The 16,347-nt window shown below is 34.9% G+C and overlaps 3 protein-coding genes across 6 annotated transcripts; 1 reads left to right on the top strand and 2 right to left on the bottom strand.

Moving 5' to 3' along the window:
* Positions 1 to 43: 43 nt before the first annotated feature.
* Positions 44 to 11,567, top strand: LOC116844684 (centrosomal protein of 104 kDa). 3 transcript variants are annotated; one of them, XM_032816549.1, is made up of 16 exons: positions 44 to 310; positions 2,020 to 2,184; positions 2,798 to 3,009; positions 3,196 to 3,382; positions 3,715 to 3,926; positions 4,011 to 4,221; positions 5,186 to 5,333; positions 5,417 to 5,543; positions 5,615 to 5,841; positions 6,898 to 7,167; positions 7,374 to 7,587; positions 7,653 to 7,834; positions 7,908 to 8,053; positions 8,190 to 8,291; positions 8,390 to 8,515; positions 10,048 to 11,567. In XM_032816549.1, the coding sequence occupies exons 1-16, from the start codon at positions 271 to 273 to the stop codon at positions 10,116 to 10,118; spliced, it is 2,640 nt and encodes an 879-aa protein (XP_032672440.1). In that variant the 5' UTR covers positions 44 to 270; the 3' UTR covers positions 10,119 to 11,567. The 3 variants fall into 3 exon arrangements, 2 of the variants coding, with proteins under 2 accessions (XP_032672440.1, XP_032672439.1); XM_032816548.1 differs by having other exon boundaries at positions 7,356 to 7,587; XR_004378116.1 differs by lacking the exons at positions 8,390 to 8,515; positions 10,048 to 11,567 and having other exon boundaries at positions 7,356 to 7,587; positions 7,933 to 8,053.
* Positions 8,604 to 9,493, bottom strand: LOC116844687. 2 transcript variants are annotated; one of them, XM_032816561.1, is made up of 2 exons: positions 9,345 to 9,493; positions 8,604 to 9,053 (listed from the first exon to the last, which is right to left on the bottom strand). In XM_032816561.1, exon 2 carries the CDS (start codon positions 8,979 to 8,981, stop codon positions 8,622 to 8,624), a length of 360 nt encoding a protein of 119 aa, XP_032672452.1. In that variant the 5' UTR covers positions 8,982 to 9,053; positions 9,345 to 9,493; the 3' UTR covers positions 8,604 to 8,621. The 2 variants fall into 2 exon arrangements, with proteins under 2 accessions (XP_032672452.1, XP_032672450.1); XM_032816559.1 differs by having other exon boundaries at positions 8,604 to 9,041.
* Positions 10,752 to 15,818, bottom strand: LOC116844686 (tRNA (cytosine(34)-C(5))-methyltransferase). Its single transcript, XM_032816558.1, has 11 exons — positions 15,543 to 15,818; positions 14,854 to 15,336; positions 13,399 to 13,483; positions 13,177 to 13,339; positions 12,974 to 13,081; positions 12,716 to 12,903; positions 12,431 to 12,575; positions 12,061 to 12,360; positions 11,457 to 11,818; positions 11,218 to 11,385; positions 10,752 to 11,138 (listed from the first exon to the last, which is right to left on the bottom strand). The coding sequence occupies exons 1-11, from the start codon at positions 15,606 to 15,608 to the stop codon at positions 10,981 to 10,983; spliced, it is 2,226 nt and encodes a 741-aa protein (XP_032672449.1). The 5' UTR covers positions 15,609 to 15,818; the 3' UTR covers positions 10,752 to 10,980.
* Between the last annotated feature and the right edge of the window lie 529 nt (positions 15,819 to 16,347).

The raw sequence follows: 16,347 nt of genomic DNA, 5'->3' as shown, positions 1-16,347 counted from the left end.
ACGGCGGAGACGGTGGTTCCAGTGCGAAGGCAGTTCTGTCGCAAGCTTCGCCGCGGCCGGACGTGCAAGTGGGGTAGCATGCGCGCCGGGGTGAAACTTGCAAGCTCCCCCTTTATCGAGCTTGCAGATGGCTGTGCCTTTTAGATTTTGACGTGTCCCTTCGTTCCTCCCCGTTCGTTCGTTCGTACGCTTCGTAGTGTAACATTTCGACCGCTTAACTCGCCGCTCGCTTCACTGCTCGCTACTCCCCGACCACCAGCAACCCTCGACATGCCCAGGAAAGTTAGATTCAACGTCGTCTACGCCACGAGTAAGACCGCTGAGCTCGCAGCCGTAATGTAAAACGCGGACTAACCTCGGTCGCCGATCAGAAAAGTGCTGGGAATTACACGAGCCGACGTCGCATTTTTCATAAAATCAAGTGATTTTATGTGTACACCATCGATAAACGCTTTTATCGACCTGATATAACGTAATAGTTGCTCGATGCCGGATATTGCAATGAGAAAAATGGTGTGAATAATTTATGGCTGCTCCTGTGAGGATTAGTTCAAGTGAAGCGCAATTAATATTTTTGGAGAACGCGGCATCGAGTAAAATTTCACACGAATTTCTTCCGAGCTTTCCTTTGTCGGCGCGCTCGGAAGTTCACCTTTGCCATCTCGATACGCTGTTCGTGCGGTTCTCAGCGCTTCAATTATTTCGGCTACGATGACCCGCTAGGATTGCCACCAGGATCGTCGCGTTCAACCGCGCCTTTGCTTGTGTCTCTCTCTCCCTTTCGTCAGGCATTCTGATACATTGATTTTCTATGCTAGACGAGCTAATATTCTTCCAATTTTCGACGGGTCATGTCATTCAGCACGTGTCTCCGGTCTGATCTGGTCGGCGTGTGAGCAATGATTTGCGCTATATTACGAAATTGTATCGTATAACAAGTATACCGACAATTGTTATATATTTGTAAATGCCGGCTGGGGTAGGAAGGGAGGGGGTACGGTTCATGACATTCCGCGATGCACACATATTCTTCTAATGACGCGGCGGCCATAAATCTCGCACAAAATTGCGGTATCGCGTGACGGCGGCCGGCATTGCGCTACTTCTCTCGGAAGATGTATTTTGAAAGTCTAAAGAGAACGAACGATACCATCGGCATCCGATTTTCCTCTGTGGAAACAGTGTCGCGAATGTTAAAAAGCCAAACGAGAAAATTGGCGGTTGCGATGGAAGAAAGGCTCGAAAAAAATGTCCAAGTATTATGTAGCACCACGCAACTCCGTGTATTAATAATTAAGTAACGTATAGTATGAACCTCGTCGGAAACGCGCTGGATCGACATTCGGTCTGGCTGAATACTCGCAAGCCTGTATATTTTATGTAAAATCATAACGCGACTATTCATTCTGGTTAACTTACTGTTAAATGCACTGACCTTTTTAACAGCAAGCAGAATAATAAAATTACAACAGACGGGAATTTTCTAATAGTCTAATTCCAGTTAATTCAAGATCATTTTTATCGTCGTTTGATACATCCTATAACGTAGAAGAGACGTGCATTTTATGATATATATCATAAAAAAATTCATATAACGGAAAACATCTTTTTGAGGTTGAAGTAGTATGAAGTAAGAGTAACTATTGTTTTCCTTCTTATTTCTTTCAATGATAGAAGGATTAAAGACCAATTAATAGGACTCTGAATATATTTTATGTATAACTATATCGCGATTGTCTCAGTTAACTTCCAATTAAATGTGTTAAAACCTTTGTAATAACAAGGGAAATAATGAGATTACAGCAGAGAAAATTTTCCAGTCTAATTTAATCCGATATCAAGACAATGATTTTTATTGTTGTTTAATACATCCAACGTATGAGACGTCCACATATTTTATTAAAAAAAAAAAATTCATTGTCTATTTGAGTTTGAGATAGTGTGAAAAAGGAGTAATTGCTGTTCCCTTCGATGGTAGAAGGATTAAGACCGATTAACTCCGAAATCTATTTTCTCAAGGCGAGGAGGACAGACATTCGTCGTTAGAGCTTAATGTTCACGGGCCAACAGTGAGGGGTTGGCAAAGCGCAAGAAACTGTACGTATCCTCAGGAACTCATCTTACGTCTTCATGGACCCACGAAACTTACGAGGATACAAGTCCTGGCTCATCAGTATCTCATACGTAAGTCCGTGTTTTTACAATTTAAGTCCGTGTTTTTTACTGTTATTCACGCTACGAATAAATCAATTTTTGAATAAGATAATCGATAAACGATAGATCGTAAACGTTAAACTGTCGATCATTTGCAAAGTACGTTGGAAAAATAGAGATAAAACGCCGTGTGAAAACTGCGAAAGAAATATTACAAATTTCATATTTACAAGAGTACTTTTTTAATATCTTTAATTGCTTATAGACTATTAAAGAACTTTGATTCATAGCACACAAAATTATTGAGATGAAAGCGTTAAACGCGAATGACAGTTCTCTTCCGACGCGATTAAAGCCACCATTGACCGTTAAAACGACGTTCCCGCTGAAAGGCAATTTACCGACAATGGAAATCGAATTAACGCGCCTACCCTGATTTCCCGAGGCTACATCGTCTCCCGTCTCTTTCTCTTCTGTTCGCTTCTTCCAACTGCATCATCGGAAATGAAGCCGTAACGGGCAACGCGAGAATTATGCCAGTTTTCTGGCACGAGATTGTAGGCCCGGATATGAATCCGCCGATGAAAATTAACATCGTCACTTTCACGAGAAGCGTGAAGCGTGATGTTCACTCTCATTGCAGCCGAGAAACTGGAGATCTGGACGTCGAGGGAGGAAAATGCATCCGCTTCGACGGACTTCAGTTACCTGGGCTACATCACGCTGTCTGATAATGCCTCTACCCTTTACAAGAGCAGGGAACTGAAAAGCGTGGCTCTTCCGGAGACAGAAGCGGTGTCGCTGAAGCTTAGACTACATAAACCGCACAGTAACGCGCACAACACTTGCTGTCAGGTAAACGAGTCCCTCTGATAATTGATTAAAAACATTTATTAAATATCGAAAAAATAAAATCAAGTGTGTAAAACAAAACAAACGGACTTGATAACATGATAGAGATTCTTAACAGAGAATAAGGAAAAACATTCTTATTTAAAAATTCTGCGGCAAGTTTAAAGGTTGTTTTTTTTTTATCGTCAGGTTGGCCTTATCGCTATTAATATACTCGGCGAACCTTATGGTCAAGAATTAACTGGGCAAGGAGACGCCTTGTATAATCCGCACTACACTTCGCCTTACGATGATTTAGCATTCGAGATGTATGTGGATCGAGAAGTAGCTAAAATTATAAGACAAATGGAAGCAAAAAAACTACAGGCGGTGGAAGGTAATTATTACTGTTGCATTTTGTGTATTACATATATTAACATGCATAAAATGTTTAATGTTAAAAGTGGTTACGCACAGAGAAAATTATTTAATTACTAAGAAAAACGATGACTCATTTTACTTTCCTTTTTACAAATAATTGTTATATTAAACAACCAATATTAATAACAGTTTTGAGATATAATCAACACAAATTTCACAAAAACTCATTATCATGCATTCAAAAGAAGAACGAATTTATTATTGTTAGTATTAACTTTTATAAATTTTGTTCACGGCCAAACTTAAACTAAACATATCATAAGTGAAAGAAATACGAACTTTTTACAGAGGAGAGATTCGAATACGCCTCGAAGTTGAAAGTCGCGATGGAGAATCTGAGAAAAGCAGGTGAACGTCTGGGCAAATACGAGTTGGAGAAAAAGTACGCCATAGCTCTGGAAGACTATGACAAAGCCAAAGCTAAAAAGGCCCAAGCCCAACAGTATAGACAACAGGTTTATCAATCGTTGGAAATATATAACTTGCTCGAGGTGCACGGGGTGAGTAGCGTTTCGCGACTTTCTCAGCGGCTATTGTGGTCTGAAATTCGGCGATGATAACTATTGGTTCAATTAACGATGCAGCCCATGGAAAAGAACAATACATCATCTATGGAGGGCAAACAGCCGATATCGGCCGACACATGTACCTCTAACTCAGCGACAGTGGTTCCTGATGACATCACGTCTCCTCCGAGACTAGTTATTCCACCTAACCGCGACGGTGCCTTGTCACCCACTGGTCCTGCACATCAGCCGCCTGTGTCGCCATTACATCAGAAGCCCAATAGTCCTGGTAGCTCGAAGAATATAATTACTTTCTAGGAATACTGGCGCAAATTAATTAGTGTGATCATACTTTGCTTTATTTTAAATAAGAAATGTTGTCTTTGTTGTTGGACTGATAATAATCTGTTCTTAGAAAATTGCGATTTTTTCGATGTAAGGCAAAGATACCAATGTCTGGATACGTCCCAGATAGCACAATGTCCAAAATCGAGTCATAAAACGTCTTTAAAATATCTTTAAGACATCTTTAAGACAAGTTTATAAGGTTGTCTTAAAGATATTTTAAAGACGTCCTAAAGACGTCTTATGACTCGATTTTGGACATTTGTGTCTGGGGCACCTAATTCTAGACATTTTTATTGTTTTGATTTTTAAATACGTATAACTAAATTTCCAACTCAAAAATATATATACATATATGGAACATATGTGTGTATACACAGTATATTGATATTTTAAATATTCGTGTTTAAAGGTCAAAACGATAAGAATGTTCAGGATTAGGTACTTGTCTGGAAATTAGTACTTTTACTTTAGGGCTCTGGATAGTTTATAGACATGAATTAAAGGAATTTATTTTGAATTTTTAATAAAGAAATTATAAGACGCACATTTTCGAATTTTTCAGTATGTTTTTATTTTGAGAAAGTTACATAATTTTTTTCACAACCAAAATTCGTATATTAGTTGAGTCATATGATGTGGTTGTGTTGCACCGCACCTTATAATTCAATTAATATGAGTTTTTTTTTATTATGAAAAAAATTATGTATCTTTTTTAAAATATAATAAAAACAGTGAAAAGTTCGAAAATACATATATGTCTTATAATTTCTTTGTAAAAAATTCAAAAAGAACTCTTTTAAATTATGCTTACAAACTACCTAAAGCTTTTAATTTCGATTTTTGGAATTTCCGAGTGACGTCAGATTCTATATAACATCAAATTTTCGGATTATTTTATTTCTCAGAAGTGACTGATAGCCCTACAAACGGTGTTATTGAGAGACAGAGCAACTGCAATAAAGGATCCCTCAGACGAAAAACCAAGTCAGCGGGTCCTGCCCTTCGCTCGAGTTACGAAGCCTACGAGGAGAGAACCATTCCCGCTCTGAGACAGTAAGATTCTCACAGATACGCATATACAGTTCGCAACTATACCGGAATAATTTATATAAAAATTCATTGATGTTTATTTTTAGCTCACACACGAACGAGTTTACCAGAGAATGTCACTTGGACAGCGCAGAAACGAAAGTTACTTCGAAATTGAACGACCGGGAGAAGAAACAAGCTGCGTTGCCTATCGCGGTCTTCGGGATGGACATGGTAACAAAATTGTCTACTTGCTACTTGCGAATCTTCAAGTACAGACGAATGACAATGACGATTACGCGTAGGTAGAGAAGTTTTATTCGAAACAATTTACGGACAAAGAAGAAGGGCTGATGCAACTGAAGGAAGAGCTGAAAGCGTTCGACCCAGAGGTATCAAAACATTCGCCCAACAAAACGGCCAGAGCGGCGATTCTCCTGTTGCACAGGGCTCTCAGGGACAAAGTCTTCAGCGTGTACAGTTTGGCGGCACAGCTCATTAGGATCTTCTTCGCTGAATTCGCAGCGGACAGGTAAACCTTTTCTAAACAATGTGTAAAGATTAAGTTATATAGTTGTGCGTGATTAAGTATATAGAAAATACGTAATTTGTGAAAATTTGTTATATACTTAGTCGGCTATATTTAATGTAATACATTTAAGTATAAATTAATTATTGTTATATAATTAATTATAGTATAATTAATTATTGTTATTATATAACAACATATTGAGAGGATGTTCTGATTTAGGTAGCCAAAAAAATAGGAGATATTTATGAATTAAAAAAAAAAAGAATGTGTATCATAGGATTTTGATTATATAATTTTTTGTTGTTTTAAGTATAAAAAATGATTTTCTATTAAAAAGATTGAACTTTTATTGTCTAGATTTTTTGTGCCGAATGCGATATCGCCAGATGCCTTTAACTAATGTACAACATTGCAGCTCATGTAATAAACTTAAGCAAATGGGACAAGAAAATTAAAAAAAAAAACTAAATTTGCTGGAGGATGAATGCAGAAAGTTTGTTGTATGCAGAAAGTAGAGAAAATTGCAGTATTTTGAACTTACAAGTTATTTTTACTCTTTCCTCTTATTTAATGTTCCGGAAAAAATATCAATTTTGAATAATTTCTAAATTTATATATTCTGCAGCATATTTATTTAAATTAAAAAATTTTTTTATTCCATTTTAGAGTATTTACACGTGCTGTAATTTTGTCCATCAATTAAAAGCGTCCGGTGAGAGAGAGAGAGAGAGAGAGAGAGAGAGAGAGAGAGAGTGTGTGTGTGTGCATTCCGCATAAAAAAATCTGAATAGAATTTTAATTTTCTTTTTAAATAATTTTTTTATACTTAAAACAATGATAAACAATACAGTTGAAATCCTATATTAATATTTTTCTTTGAAAAAAATTCGTAGAAACTCTCTATTTTTTGGTTATTTAAATTAAAAGTTTTTAGATATAGATATGGTTTAGACTGCGCTAATTTCCCAAATGATCTTCGAAATTTTTCTTTTGTCTAAAATGTCTTTAATATTTAACTTCCAATTTAATTGAGAACTTATCGATGACTTTTTTCAGAGTATCATCGACGGAAATCGCCAGAAGCGTTGAACGTCTGCTGCCGGAGCTCCTAACAAAGTCCGGCGATACCACTCCGAGGATACACAACATGGCAGTGCACACAATTCTCAGCATGGCTGATTGCAAATGCGTTCGTGAGCTACACATAATACCGGTACATCTGACTAGGCCAGTGAACAGTAGCACGCATCAGAGACTGGCGCTGAGCAGACTAGAGATGGTAGAGCAATTGATACTGAGTCATGGTATCTCCACTGAGAAGCAAAGGTGATTCTAAACGATATCCACAGGACACTTGAGCCCGCATTAAGAACTAATAGACGTTTTGAGGAATCTCGGGCCTCTGTGTGCCGTCGTAGCGCAGTCCTTCTGACTTCAGTCTAACTGTAGCCGACTCGCAGAGGTCCTTCCTCAAGATCGACCCTGTATTATTAAAACGCAATTACTCTGATAAGGTATTGTAACTGTTGTAGCGGGCTGACCTGTCGGACGTTATCCGAATTAGGTTCTTCTGGTTTGCACCATCCGGCCGAGGCGGTGCGGAAGGTCTCCGAGAGGATTTTAGTGTTAGTGTATAAAGTCAATCCCAGGCTGGTGCGAAAGCAATTGCCGCCTGACGATGACATCACTCGACGGAATTTGTTGTACCGTCAGCTTTTTCACGAATTCGATCTGATCGATTTGCAGGTACAGGATGACGCTTAAAGTCGAAAGGCCGAGTCACGCGAATTTACATGTGCGATTGATTGCAGAGGAAGAAGGAAGCCGAGTCCACCCATAAAGCAACAACGACGCCTACGCGAACTAAATCTACGGAAAATAATGTAACTAGTTTAACCAAATCACCTTCGAGATCGAGCCCGGTCGTGAGTACCGGAAGTTCAACGAGTATCACATCTCCGTCCGAGAACAGTGTCGATCATAAAGGAGATAAGTAAGTATAGCATGATTGAAATTCATGTCAATTGCAAAGGATATAACATTTTTATGATGCCTGTCTCGTTTAGAATGTGCATATTTTGCCTGTCGAAGGGTCAAGTGTACTCTGAAGAAGGTTTGAACATACATTACTGGAGGACTTGTCCTATGTTAACAAAATGCGAAGCGTGTAAACAAGTCGTAGAGATATCTTATCTGAGTCTACATTTATTAAGTAAGTACACGTGGAAGATATGAAGTGAAACAAACGAGAAAAGACGATAAATAAAACTGATAACTCTATTTTGTGTGCTAATCGTGTTCAAGAAAAAATTGTTTCCTAAATTTGGATTGATGCTCTTTCTTTGTAGATGAATGCGATATGAGAAGTAATTACGTGAAATGCGAGACTTGTAAACAGGCGGTGCACGAAAGAGCATTCGAGAACCACAGACAGGACAAAAAATGCACAAGTATGCGAATGTATTGCTATACTATCGCGCTACGATTTATAATACGATTATTGCCAATTCAAGTACATGAGAAATGAGAATCTTGATTCTTATTTTAGAACCTATAGAGGGATATGAACGCTGTCCCCTTTGTTCAGCTTTAGTCAATCAAAACAAGTGGAGGGAACATCTCATGGGAGAACATCCGTGTATAAATAATCCACGAAGCAAAGTTGGGAAAAGCTGTGAGTATTAGTAGTAATAGAAAGTGTTTAGTTTTTTTTTTTGCAAAATTCAATCTTTATTTGAAAACAAACCAAGAGAGCTCAATCATCGAAATATTTCCCGAGTTCAACGAATAAACTTATTATCGATGATCATCTGCCATCCTTCCAGCAGTTTGCGAATTTCTAGATGATAGAAACTCGCCGGCTTCGAAGCAATAAAATTATCGATGTTTTTTCGGACTTCTTCTTCTGTTCTGAAGTATGTATCAGCCAAATGATGCTGTATCGCCTGAAATAGGCGGTAATCGGATGCCTTGTAAATACGCCACATGCGAGAGAAGTTCCTAGTCCAACGCAAAGATGATCTGCTTCGTTGCCTCAGCAACATATGACCATGCGTTATCATGTAGCAGGATGTTGCGGCTTCTTGTTCAGTGAATGACTTTTCTTCTTTCAATGCATCGTTCAAATTGATAAGCTGCATAGTAGCGGTCCGCCGTGACTATTTTACCCGTTCAGCAGCTGATAATAAAGCACATCTTTCCTAGAGCAGAATCTTTTTAGCGTGGATATTGAGTTCTGTAGTAGGTGTCGTTGGTTAGATAAGGCCTGATTGCACCAACATTATTTTAGCTTTAAGCGAAACTTAAACATATATCTATCTTTATCTTTCTTTCTAAATGAATAAAGACAGACGTATATTTAAATCTCGCTTAAAACCAAAATAATATTGGTGCAATCGGGCCTAAGATCTATGATTTTTTGCGTTTGCAGTTGTATAAGATTCACTTTTCATAATCTATTATGATTTAGTACAAAAATTTTTTCTGTTAAAACTGAAACTTACCAAAGATAGTGCAGTATCGTACTGGTATACTTTGCTCTCTTCAATCAATTCATGCGGCATCCATTTTTCTTCCTTTTGAATCTTTCCCATTTTACGCAAACGATCGGAAATGACTTTTTAGCTGACTCCCAGCTGTTTCGCAAATTTTTTTTGAGTTTGCACTGTTTTGACTTAATAATGCCTGTAGCTCATCCGATTCAAATTTGACAATTCGTCCAGAACATAGTTAATTTTTCAGATCAAAGTCTCCGTTGCGACATATTATTTTTCATAAGTTATGTGACTTATAGCATATTGTCACCATATGCAATATAAACCATTTCGACAGCTTTAGTAACGTTTTTCTGAAGATGACATACTAGGATAGAATATTAAGTGGATAGAATATTAAATACGCTCTTTGATCATGGCCTTCATAAAATTCTGACTTTTGAGCTTGTTGCTTGCCTGCTATGTCACATTGCGTTTTGTAATTCTTAATCAACACTGCAAATCACAAAAGGATGGGAAAATATTTCGATTTGAAATATTGATCGATGTAAAATTTAAAGCTAAAAATTTTCTACTACTACTAACATTTTAAGCTCGACAGAGTCATGAAAATAAAAAGTTCTGTGTAGAAAAATTTTTCGAGATACTTATTTTTTTGTGTCAAACTTGATAATGGATGCAATTTTACCTCAAATTTTCTATATAATTTCAGGCTCGAAGTCACCATCTAATTCTCAAAATCTTAGTGGCAAGTTGACGTCGCCAACGAGTAGGGATTATTAGCATCAGGCATCAACTTCGAAGCCAACGGAGGAACTCGAAAAGTCTTAGAAGAATTTTGATTTTATTTATTTTATAGTTTATCTATACGTTATGAGCTACCCAGCGTTTTTCATATTTGTATCTATATTTAAATGGTTTTTATAGCAGAACCCGTCCTTTATTCGTAGAAATCTACATTAAATGGATAATTAGTCGTAAGTTGGGAACTCGAAGTTTGAAAATTTAGATATGGTACGTTACGTGAAACGAGAGTTCGCGAAAGTCGTATGGAAGATATGCTTTGGCAGGTAGCCAAGATGCAGAATATTAGAGGTTGTTAACAGGTTCCACTCATTCTATCGTTATTGCATGATATCCAGGGCATTTGTGGGGTTGCATCAATTACTAGGTAGTGTTATCAAATGTTACAACATCTGTCATTTCAGAATTCCTCTGCATCCGGCCATATTTATATTAAAAATTTGTACTATACTACACTATATGGCAAGATGCGTCAAATAGGCATTAGGCCCTAGAGTGGGAAGCTCCTGATCGCTCAAACATTAGATAACGCATGTAATTTCATAAAATAGTTATTTCATAGAAAACGGACAGTAAAAATAATCATGTTCATCATCATCATTGTCAAAGTTCTTATCCTATAAAATCATATTTTTATTCGGCTTATTTATAACACGATTCTCAGTGGTTATTACATCATCAGAACGCTCGGTCACCGTTAAGGAAGACGAAAAAAACGTTCCCATTTAAATAAAAAACTTAATTTAATTATTTCACTTAAATTTAGTTTGCAGAGCGAAAATAATGTGCATAAGACATTATATGTAGGGAACTTGTTAAATCATAATTACGACGTAACAAGTTATTTATTTGTCTCGATCTTTATGTCATCAATTTTCTCTGTGCAATCGCCATTCTCCGTCACTGTTTCTTCACTAATGGAATCTTCGGTTTCAATTTCACCGTCGTTGACGTCTTCAGTGGATACGGCTGCGCGACTTTCTTCAAACTTATTTTTCTCTGTAGAATTGTAATATAAATAATCATATTCTTCCACATTACGCGCAGTATATGCAATACTATATTATGTTTAACATACCAAATTTAGAGCAATCCGCTCCTAAAAGGCGTAAATAGTGAATCGCGTCACAAGTAGGCACATATGCTCTAAGAGATATTATTCCCTTCCACCCAACCATTTTGAGATTTAGCGGGTTCAGATTGTCAGTTCTCTCTTCTTTGTATAACAGTATACAACTTCCGGTCGCTTAAATTAAATATATTTTTCAAGCAATATTTGTTATACAATATAAGAGCGAAAAAAGGAAACGTACTTACCGAAATTCTTCAGACGTTCCTGAGTGTCTAAACTCAATTTTACAATTTCAGGTGGTGTGAGTGGATCATTGTTTTGTAAAAGCATGATTAAATCTTCTTTTGAAACGTAAAGTTTTCTCTCATCACTTATATAGTCAGCGATACTTTGTACTCCTTCTTGAGCAAGTCGGAATTTCATATTTTTATTGTCACATCGCACGAATGTCTTAACGCCGGTGTTAATAAGCTTGACCTTATTCTCGTTACATATCACTAGATCGCGAATCGCTGGTGACGTGAAATAAATATTTTTCTTTTTCCCTTCGTGACTTCTTACCAGCAGACGTCGTGGGTCCAAATTATTAGATATACCATAAAAATCTCTGGATAAGTATATTGAACAATATGAAAAAAGCAATTATATCACGTAATAGTAGTGCTAATAATAGCAACTAAAAATGAACGGGCTTATTAGAAACTCTAATGATATGTATAGATCAGATATAGAATCATTTTCTCTTTTGACTGACTAGTTGAAAGTGAGCAATTCTGAGATTGGTGTATAGATCAGTATATAGATTCTAAATTAGTAACAGTATAAAAAAAAAAAAAAACTAAAACTTACTTAATAGATTGCCATGCATCTTCAGATTCGTCCTTAAAAAAGACAAACGGATCTTCTCTGTAACCAACAATCTTTTTCCGTTTCCTTTGTGGTTTTATTCCTTCTTCTAATGGCCTTTTCCCACTTTCTGGAAGTTTTGCATCTCGTGCAGCCTCTTCTTCGAGACTCAATTCATTCTTGTTTTTGTTATCAGCAACGTTCTGACTTAATGTTTCACTTTCCCATGGCAAGGATTTTATTTTTTCCAGTACAGCCACAAAAAAGCCTCCAGTATCTTGATGGTGTGGTAATATTCTCATACTATGTAATTAAAAAAATATAAATACAACAATGAAGCGTCTTTTTTAGCTATAATTTATATGATATTTACCAACGTTCAAGATGAAACTTGGGGGCTTCGTTCGCTGATGGAGGAAACATTTTCGGTCGTATTTGGGTCTGCCACTGTTCCGGAACTTCCTCCCAGACATTATAGTATTGTAAATTTTTAGATGCCGGTTTCCAGTGTGCGATACCTGATTGTAAAATACAACTTACAAACAATGTAGTATAGTTTCCAAGATTTATAAGATATCTTTATACTAAAATGTCTCTTTTCCTGTATTTTTTAACAAATATTTGAATATTTCATATATTACTTTCTTAAAACACTAACCCGGGTCACATATTAATCCTGGTACTAAATCTCTACAGTCCACTAATTGTACCGAATCTCCAGTCTCAAGAAGGATCCTATGAAGTACTGCTTCATTTTCAATAGGATTTAATGAACAAGTAGAATACACCATCCTTCCTCCAACTGTTAGCAATTCCAAGCCACGTTTTGCTATCCTATATTGAATTCTTCAAAAAAATCAAGATTAATATTCTGCATAATTCTAAAATATATCAACTTATGACAAATTTTATTTACCCATGGAGATTACTGCCATTAGCAGGACTCCATTTGCACCATATATCTGGATTCTTTCTCATTGTACCATCACCACTACATGGGACATCAGCGAGTATCCTATCAAATCTATAAAAGAATAAAATTTATATAAGAAAATTCCTGATGATTAGCTAATTATATATACACATATATTATAAGATTATGAAATCTACATTACATACTTTAAAATATCTTTTGTACCATCTGGTTTTGTAATTGTAAAATTGGGCATTATAGATGAATCGTGATTTGTAATGAGGATGTTTGGACTGTTTAGTCTCTTAGCTTGATGCACCAGCTTATAACAACGATTATTGTCAAGATCATTGGCTATCACAAAACCCTCTAGAACAACAATTAATTACTGAAATTTGTAGTTATTAAAGTAATTGAATATTTATTACCTGGAAGAATATTTCCCTCATCTGCGTGTATCATCTCTATGAGCTGAGCTGTCTTTGATCCAGGTGCAGCACACATATCAAGAACCTATAAAAACAATTTATGTATTTTATTCTATTTATTGTTTTATAAAATAAATTTAATAGTTTTAAGTAAGGAATAAACTTCTGAAAACCACCTATACCCTATTGTCACAAATTTTAGCTGAAATATTACAAATAATGTCAACTAAATGCTCTTAAATTAATTTTTATTAACAAAAAAGTTTAATGTAAAAATGTTAAAAATGTTCAAATAATATTATATATATATTAATGTTATATTACTAGTTAATTGTTAGTGTTATATTACTTACTTATATTACTTTCTCAGAAAAATCTATGTACCATATGCTGAGAGAAATTATTCAATAAAAAATTAACAAACAAATATTTCCGATAAAAATACCGATGAAATTTGTATTCGATCAGGAAATATCCTAATAATATATAATGAAAAATATCGGTTCATAATTTTTTGATCGGTTCATAATTTTTTATCTGATGAAATATCATTATGATAATTGATAAAATTTAATCAAATATCCTGATGGAACATAAAATTTGATCAGAATTTTATCGGAAATATCCGTTTGTTAATTTTTTATCGGATTTCTTTCAGTGTATATTTATGGTAAAATCGAACTTAAAGGATGCAATTTGCTGACATATATATGTATAGAAACAATATATATATATGGGCGGAAAAGGAGACCCGCATTTCTTTCTGCACCTCTAATTCAAAAAGCTATTCTAAACTCAACCTATATTACTTTGATATATATTGTCAAGATAATTTTGATATATATTGTCAAGCAAATATTATCACATCAGCAAATTATTTTTTACAAATTTTACGAATAAATTTAACTATAATAAAAAATTAAATATATAAAAAATTTGTCTAACATATATTTTTCTAAGTAATAAATAAATATATCTATTAAATCTTTGCCTTATTAAATTAATAATTCTATAATACATTAACAATAATGGATTCCAAAAAAAAATTAGCAGAACATATATTACATTATTTAGTTTTGTAAAAAAAAATCTCAAGTAAGTTTGTATATACATTCCCTGCTATCAATTTAGAAATTATATTGAATGGTTTACAGTTTTATGTTTATAATTATATTCCTTCATGATTGATTTCATGTTTATAACTATATTCTTTCATTGAATGACTTACAGTTTTGTTTATAACTAAATTGCATGGTTTTCCAACAATTAGATTGGATTTCTGTATAAGAAGCACATTCTATATCAATAGTATTATTTGAACATTTTTTATATAGTAAAAACTTTTTCACCGATAAAAATCCATTTAAGAGCATTTATTAGACATCATTTGGAGTATTTTAGCCAAAATTTATAGCAATAGAATATGGATGATTGCAAGAAGTTTAGCCCAAGTACCTTGTGTGAAGGTTTGACATCCAAAACCAGAGGAGGAACCATACTAACTACTTCCTGTCTACTGATGTTACCACTGTTAGTTTCAGCAATAAGAAAGTTATGTAACCTGAAGTAAACTTCAGATCGTCTGATATCTTTTCTAGTCAATTGCAATTGCCAAGCCAGTTCTTCCGGATAAAAAGGTAAACTATGTAATATAGTTTTTACCTCATCATTAGAATTTTCATTATCACCATTTAAATTTGTATTCAAAATTCCTTTAAAAAAGTCACTTTTGATTATCTCTAATAAAGCCTTTGCTTCTATTTTAGAGCCGGTGATACGGAAAGCAACTGGTAGGTTGGTCCTCATTGTACCAATAAATGCATCCCATTTATCTTCTGGAACTATTCCTTGAGTCTTATAATAATTCTCAAAGTCCTTATTCTCCCTAATAATGTCTGGATAACTTCTTTGGGGGACTTTGTCCCATTCATCCTTTTTCTATATACATTAATAATATATATTTCAGTATTTTTAAAACATTTACATCGCCATCGTTTATTAAATAAAATATTAAATAAAATGAAAAAAGATAATTGTTTTCAAAACTTCAAAATTATACTAATAAAAATACAAAAAAATTAGTAAAGCACAGTAAACATAACCTCTCAAAGTTTATTAAAATGCAATATTGAAAATAATCGAACCTTTTGCTTCTCGCGACGCTTTTCAGCAAAGTTCTTTTTCGGTTTATTTTTCCATCCTTTACCCATTTTTCAATCACAATACGTATTTCTTGTTAATCAACACAAAACAACTGCGCGCAGTGAGACTAACACGTGTCTGCACAATCGTACTAAAAATGGGCGATGTTCGACTAGATGAATTAAAGTTAAATTCTTCTCTTTCATTAAAAGATTGGTTGTTTTCTTTGTTCTCAACGTCGATTTATTCAAATGTTGTCATATTTTTTTTATACAAAACATATTCTCTTCCGAATATTTACTGAAATCGATATCTTTTGTAGTTCCTGAAAGAAAGCAAAAAATACATGCGGCATATAAGCATTTGACCGCGACGTCGTGCTCAGGCTTTTACATGCCGTTAGCATTTATTGCTTAATTTCGGCAACTACAAAAGATATCGATTTCATTCAAAAAGCACTGTCTTCTCCACACTTTACTCTATTGGAATTAGTTGTTTATAATATTACGATTAATACCACTGCTTTAGGTAAAGTATAGAAATGCGCGAATGTTTCGATGTTGCGATCAAGCTCTTACATGCCGCTAGCATTTATTCCTTATTTCTCCGCAACCACGAAAGATATTGATGTTATTTAAAAAGTACTAGTTTTTCCATAGTTTATGCTACTGGAATTAATGTTTTATAATAATTACTATTATTGCACTTTCAAAACTATAAGTTGAGTGTGCAATAATATAAATGATTGCTGCACTAATGCTATATGAAAGCTACATTTTATTTAAACTCAGATAACGTAATTTGTTT

The sequence above is a fragment of the Odontomachus brunneus genome, unplaced genomic scaffold (assembly GCF_010583005.1).
Source record: "Odontomachus brunneus isolate Ranch 3 - 2012 unplaced genomic scaffold, Obru_v1 Obru_scaffold_045, whole genome shotgun sequence".
Taxonomy (NCBI): domain Eukaryota; kingdom Metazoa; phylum Arthropoda; class Insecta; order Hymenoptera; family Formicidae; genus Odontomachus; species Odontomachus brunneus.
This window is presented reverse-complemented; position numbering and strand designations above follow the sequence as displayed.